A 7,426-nucleotide genomic window follows, 5' to 3' on the forward strand; every position below is an offset into this window, starting at 1 on the left:
GGATTCACATCCCCATTTAGTTTCGATGGGATCGCCTCCTAACCTTTTCTTTTATTTTTTGCGGTATTTAAATTGTTTTCTTTGCGGGATTTGTTTATTTTGTTTATTTTTGGGGATTCTTTAATTTCATATTAATTTTGGGAGATTTTCTAGTATTTTGAAGGTTGGATGCATTAACTTGCGGGTTTTTACGCCACGCCAGAGGTTAACTTTTCCTTTTTTTTTTTTATTCTAGAGGTTTTTCATTTGTTCATTATATGGGATTTTGTAATTTTTTTTATTTTGGTGGGATTCTTTTAAAAACTTCATGGTTATTATTTTTAGATTTTCTAATATTTTGGGTGGTTACAGGGATTAACTTGCGGGTTTTTCCTAGTCTTCATATTTCATTCATATCCCTTTTGCATCCACTTGCTAAGGCTGTATATATTTTCTTTCATTAAACTCCTCAGTATTATAGCATTCCTAATCCTTTCAGGAGGGAACACTTGAGGAATCGTCATCATCACTCGAGAAATCGTCGTCACTTGACCAATCAGAGTCTTCCATTGTGTTTCCATTTTTAGGTCTTGCGAACTGATACACCATTGGCCACTTAAAAACGTCCTCTTCTGAACCGTTATCAGTCTTCGTCTCCATCTCCAAGTCTACGTTTTTATACTTAAGAAAACGCAGATCCTTCTCCAAACTGCTGATTGTCTTTTCACATGCTTCTAGTTCTCTTCTAAGCCGCTTATGTCCTTGGAAATATTTCCACCCTGAAGATCTCTGAACTCTACCATTAGATCTCTTAACTGCCCTTGCAATTCTGTTTCAATTTCCTCATTTTCTTTAACTAAATTGTGGACCGTCTCCTCCAAACGGCTAATAGTCTTTACAAGTTTCATGTTTTCTATAATGAGCTGGTCAATCTTCACATCCTTTTCCAGACTTTCCTCTTGAAGGTTAGTCAACTCTTGCTTGAGGTCACTGACTTCAGTTTTAATTTTTTCATATTGTTTTACTAAGTCCTGGACCTCTTTTTCCAAATCGCTAATCGTTTCTTCACATTCAATTTTCTCTCTCTTAATTCGGTCAGTTTTTATCTCCATTTCAATATCTTGTCCGCGAAGATTACTCACCTCCTTCTGCAAAACGTTTGCAGAAGGAGCTGAGTAATCTGTCTGTTCACGCCGAACGTTCTCTGCTCTGAGATTTTCAGGCTGTTGCCTTTTCAGAGCATAATTCTCCTTTGTCAGTCTGTCCATCCGCCTTCGGAGATTAAGGACCCACTCTTAAATGTAATTTTTCCTTGGGTCCTTTAATAAGGGATGGCTTAGGGAACACGGTCTCAAGTGGATCATTTAGAGTTTGTCCAATCATATCCAGGAAATCTTCTTCCTGGTAAGATCCGCTGGACAAGCGAGAACCTTCTTCCATCCTTCCTGTAAAATTATCGACAATCCTTCGTCTGAAGCGGTCGAAGCCTTCATTCATTTTATCAAATAATTCCTCCTTCTTCTTCAGCGTCGCTCGTAAAAGAGAATTTTCACTTTGAAGTACCTGAATTTCATTTTGAAATTCCGTTTCAAGATTTTCAATCTTGGTTTCATAAGCCTTTCTCAATACAGACACTGCATTGTTGTTGTCGTTACTAGGTTGTGTCAGCTCGGGTGTTCTAATCCAATAAGATTTCATTTTGTCTGTAAGATGCCCAAGAGTAAACACTGTTCCAAGGTACAGAGCCAATTTAGAAACAATGTTACCACAGGAAATGCCATGCCTACAATCATCATTATGGAACTGCCGAAGCAGTACCATTTTCGAAACGCTCACAACATCAAAGGTGTAACAACTCATGATTTTGTGAGCGTGATACTTGCTCGCTCGAGACAAAGACTTCGTTTCAAAATCTGACACTTGCTTCGGTTTAGGATGCGAGGCTTCCCGGGAGTCAGTCCAGTCCTCGCGGATTTTCATGTCCTCAGAGAGAAATTAAAGAATTGGGAACTGTTTGTCTTCAGGATGTGGGTGTGTTTCACGTAGGAGATGCTTATGATTTGATCTTTGCGCTGTCGATTCCAGAGAATGATGGGAAAATTCTCCAGAGTTGGCTCTCCTCATTCTCTTGGGAAATCAATTCATGAGTCGCTCTTAGGGAGGGGATTCACGATCAGGTCAACTGTCAGTTCACCCGTTTGACGGATGAGAGTCCACATGAAAAAAAACACTGGAACCTGGTCTTTAATTTTCACCTTTCCAGTGGTTATCTGTGTGTGTGTGTGTGTGTGTGTATTCACGCACACACACACATACATATATATATATATATATATATATATATATATATATATACTATATATATATATATATATATATATATATATATATATATATATATAAAATCCACACACAATCACGTGTGACTATACATATATACATAGATGTGTGTATATATATAATCCATATGTATATACATGTATACATATACATAATTATGCATTTATATATATATATATATATATATATATATATATATATATATATATACAGTTATAACAGAAACAAACGCAACTTTCTAACTGTTTTTTATAAGAGTTGTGTTCTCCTAACTCCCAGTTCTCCAAGAAGAGAGAGAGAGAGAGAGAGAGAGAGAGAGAGAGAGAGAGAGAGAGAGAGAGAGAGAGAAATACCTTAGAGATGGTATGACGCCATAAAAAGTACTTCCATTTATTATAGAAGCATCGCGTGTATCTCTGGAATAAACCTCAAATTCGGCAGCCTTTAGTGGTTTATAGCTGGTCAACGGGGCCTCTCTCTCCTCTCTCTGGAGGACTGGGAGACAGGAGAAGATGACTTTAAAAAGAAATGGTTAAGTCCAGTGCTTTGCCAAGTGTTTGAACAACGGAGGAAGACGCCTGTTTAACTTTAGTGTTAATGGATAGTTCTTTCCAGAAGCAGAAAGGAACGATGTTCTATTTTCGTTTTATTTTCTGAACAGCTGACTCTCCTTGTCTCTACTACGCAAAAAGATGTCTTTTTAGCAAATGATTGCATAGTTTTATCTAGTGACATCTTGTTATTTCTTTTTAATCTCCAGTTCGATCGTCATTTTGGCTGGTAATTTTTTAGGATAGAGGAAGGCACCTTTCTACTGCATCAAATTTATTATGATAAGATAAAAAAAGAGTAGTACATCTTTCTTCCTATCCTATTTTGTGTTCATTCGAAAATGCGAAGTTTTCATGGTATGGTGTGATCGAAGATAATAATTATTTCCCGGTGGAAGAGAGTGGCGCCCTCTTAACAAAAATTTAATATGAGTTTGTATTAGGAAAAGTGTAGCTTTTTTGTAAATGTCTTATCTAACAATATTCCCACCACCTTCACTTATAAATCCGGAAAAAGATTGGCAAAACTCACATTAAAATATATTTGAGTGCGCGAATTTTATGTCCATCTAAACAACCCTCTCTCTCTCTCTCTCTCTCTCTCTCTCTCTCTCTCTCTCTCTCTCTCTCTCTCTCTGCCTGTCCGACTTAGGTCTAACTCTAGGTTTGTCAACATCATGTTTCGCCTTTAGTCTAAACTTAGATGGCTGCTCCACCTCTCTCTCTCTCTCTCTCTCTCTCTCCTCTCTCTCTCTCTCTCTCTCTCTCTTTCTCACGCCAAGTGGTTTCATTAAATCGGCCGAGAAAATTTAATACCTCAAACACACTTGAGTCAGGGTGCAATTAATTTCAGGGGTCCAGAAACAGTGTGGACTGTTTCAACACTTTTACCATTTAATAAGACGCCCTCTGTATTAAAGGAAAATTCTTCTGAGATTTTCTACCCCAGTTATCCTTGGAGAAGTGTGTGTGCAGGAGAAAGAGAGAGAGAGAGAAAGAGAAGCAAATCGATTGGTAAGATAGGTTTAAAGAAAATTCTAAAGGAATGAAGAGATAAAAATTATACTTTTTATTTTAAAAAAAATATGTTTAATATTTGGGAGTTTAAAAAATACGGGGAGACTAAGATACACAGGAGAGAGAGAGAGAGAGAGAGAGAGAGAGAGAGAGAGAGAGAGAGAGAGAGAGAGAGAACTATATCGTTGTTGAGTCTTCCAGAACCTCTAAGTTCATCCTCCCAACAAAAGCTAGATTAGGAAATGCTACCAGGCTCGTAACTGGCGACTGTTCTGGACGAAGTTTGGGATTTTTTACACACACATTCATTCATACACACACAAACACACACACACACACACACATACACATATATATATATATATATATATATATATATATATATATATATATATATATATATGTGTGTGTGTGTGTGTGTGTGTGTGTGTGTGTGTGTGTGTGTATATTTGTATTTATTAATATGTATATATTTGCTCCCGCCTGTATAGATAGTATATTCTAAGAAAATTTGGATAATGAAGCATCATCAGCTTCAAAAAGAGGTGCTGGTAATGTTGAAATGTTAATGTTCCCTTTAGAGATCATTAATAATCTTTCTATCCGTCTGCATACGTGAAAGCTTCGTTGTCTTATTTTTTATTTAAAATGTGTTATTTTTTGTTAACGACAATTGTTCTCTTGAAGCAAAAGAACAAATATTGTTTTACTGCAGGACGTAAGTTCTCTGAAGTGGCCATTATCTTAGAATTGGTGGAAGAAAAATATCAATAGTTTTGTCCAATTTATGCTTGTATCTGCTTTCGAACAATTTACAAGGAGACTTCTTTTACTGAAAAATGGTCAGCCTGATTAGTTTTCTGTAAAAGAAAACTATTGTGCCGGCTTTGTCTGTCCGTCCGCACTTTACTCTGTCCACACTTTTTTCTGTCTGCACTTTTTTCTGTCCGCACTTTTTCTGTCGGCACTTTTTTCTGTCAGCACTTTTTCTCTCCGCCCTCAGATCTTAAAAACTAGAGAGCTGCCAATTGGTATGTTGATCATCCACCCTCCAATCATCAAACATACCAAATTGCAGCCCTCTAGCCTCAGTAGTTTTTAAGATCTGTTAGCCATAATCGTGCTTCAGGCAACGGTATAGGACAGACCACCACCAGGCAGTGGTTAAAGTTTCATGGGCCACGGCTCATGATACCGAGACCTTGATTATGCGATGCAGCGGCTGTACAGAAAACTCGATTGCGCCGGAGAAATTTCGACGCATTTGTTACTTTTTTTCTCAGGTTCAATATTTCTTTTTAATTCCATCGGCTGTAAGCTTTTGTAGTTTCTTTCAGCTTCTGTTGTTCCTTTTTGAAATTTTCCTCGTCCCTCTATTTCTTGTTTCATCACGGCCGACCTTCAAAATACGATCTGGTTTCCCGTCCAGTGGAAATTAAACCAAAATAGATAAATAAATATTCAAGACTTATTTCACGTCATTATAATCAAGTGTCACCGAACGTCATGGTTTTGATTACAGCCAATACAAATTACTAATGGCTGAGCTCATTGTCTATGCAATTGACTCGCGTTGCACAGTCCGTAATAAAGTTTGATTTATGACAAATATGAATCTGGCTCTCTGGAACAATATCCGACATAATTATGTATACTTGACAACGGTGGTTTTGTCAATTTATCACTGCGATGCTTAAAACAGCGTCACTTAATTCGTAATACATATTTCGGTCCGGTCTGGAAGGGTTAATTAAACTTTGGGATCTGGGATTTCATTATTCATTTGAAATTATCCTCATGTGAAATGCAAACGAGTTCGTGATCTGGAAGACTGAAAATATATAATACTGAATGTTTATGAAACTCTTTCTCTCTCTCTCTCTCTCTCTCTCTCTCTCTCTCTCTCTCTCTCTCTCTCTCTATCTCTCTTTATATATTATATATATATATATATATATATATATATATATATATATATATATATAATATATATATATATATATATATATATATATATATATATATATAAATATATAATTTTATGTATTGTATACATTTAAATGTATATTACATATAATATAAATAATTTATATCTACATATATACCACATCGATTCACATTATATATCTCCAATTTCAACAATTTTTATGGAAAATTATTGAGCGCTTCACTTTTTTTTTCTTTTAAATTACTAAACACGACCACGTTCAATAGCGCTCAAATATATATTGTTTCAAAAGAATACTTCAGTGTCCATCTCAGGCCTTATTCAGCATTTTTCTTGACCCCCGACTTGACAGACAGCCGACCGAGTGTGAAAAAAAAAACGAGTAATTTTACACCAAATTGAAATAGTTTGAGTAGTCTGCGTTCCCTTCGGCAGCCGAACTTCTGCTCTGCAGGAGAAAATGAGACACGCGTAAGAAATTGTCTTAAATGTACGACGTTTTTCCTTATTTAAAGAATGTGAGATTCCAGGCGTAATGCACTTTTGGATTATTTCTTCATCTCTCTCTCTCTCTGTCTGTGAGATTCCAGGCGTAATGCACTTTTGGATTATTTCTCTCATCTCTCTCTCTCTGTCTGTGAGATTCAGGCGTAATGCACTTTTTGGATCTCTGTCTGACTTCTCTCTCTCTCTCTCTGTCTCTCTCTCTATATCTCTATCTCTCTCTCTCTATCTCTCTCTCTGATATATTGATATCTCCCTCTATGTAAATATATATGTGTTGTGTTTATTTCCCTATCTTATTCACTCAGAGGGATAATTCAATGAAATGCTGTCAATTGGATCATTGCTGAGTCGGGAGGTTGGGAAAAACATGCTGGTATGCAACAGTTAGCTTGCCCAGGCAATTCCTGGGTGCAGTTGCCCTCAGGTTCCAACTTCTTTTATGGCTTCATGGCCTAGTGGGGTAAGAAGCGCCCTGCCTTTCAATTGAAAGACCTGCCTGATCCTGATGTGAGTCAGAAATTATTTCTGTTCCACGAGTGATTGTGTGTTGATTATTTTATATTATTTATATATATATATATATATATATATATATATATATATATATATATACATATACATGCACGTGTGCATGTGTGTGCATCCACCCCATACAAAAAAAAAAGAATATATTTTCAAAGTCGGGTATACGAGAGAAATTCTCTCTGAGTTCGTCCCATTGGGCGGAAAATAAGAAGCCTCCTCTTCCTCGCCCTTGAGAAATTCGCCCAAAGCATGGAGCTGTAAAACGCGGCGGTCTCCCTTTGGTAACATAACGAATAGAGACTGAGCTAAGTATATATATATATATATATATATATATATATATATATATATATATATATATATATATATATATATATATATATATATATATATATACATATATATTTCCAAAGATAATTCGATCTAATAATGGAAAATTACAATAATCATTGTTTCCCTTTGCAAATACATAACTTATCCGGCTTTTAATAATGCTGATTTAATTTTTTCAGTGGTACACACAATAATAATAATAATAATAATAATAATAATAATAATA

The 7,426-nt window shown here is 35.9% G+C and overlaps 1 protein-coding gene across 1 annotated transcript; it reads right to left on the minus strand.

Annotated features, from left to right (window-relative positions):
* Positions 1-713: 713 nt before the first annotated feature.
* Positions 714-1,247, minus strand: LOC136832381 (uncharacterized protein aq_1476-like). Its single transcript, XM_067093290.1, has one exon. The coding sequence runs from the start codon at positions 1,245-1,247 to the stop codon at positions 714-716; it is 534 nt and encodes a 177-aa protein (XP_066949391.1).
* Between the last annotated feature and the right edge of the window lie 6,179 nt (positions 1,248-7,426).

Source organism: Macrobrachium rosenbergii, chromosome 49 (genome assembly GCF_040412425.1).
Source record: "Macrobrachium rosenbergii isolate ZJJX-2024 chromosome 49, ASM4041242v1, whole genome shotgun sequence".
In the NCBI taxonomy this organism is placed as follows: Eukaryota; Metazoa; Arthropoda; class Malacostraca; order Decapoda; family Palaemonidae; genus Macrobrachium; species Macrobrachium rosenbergii.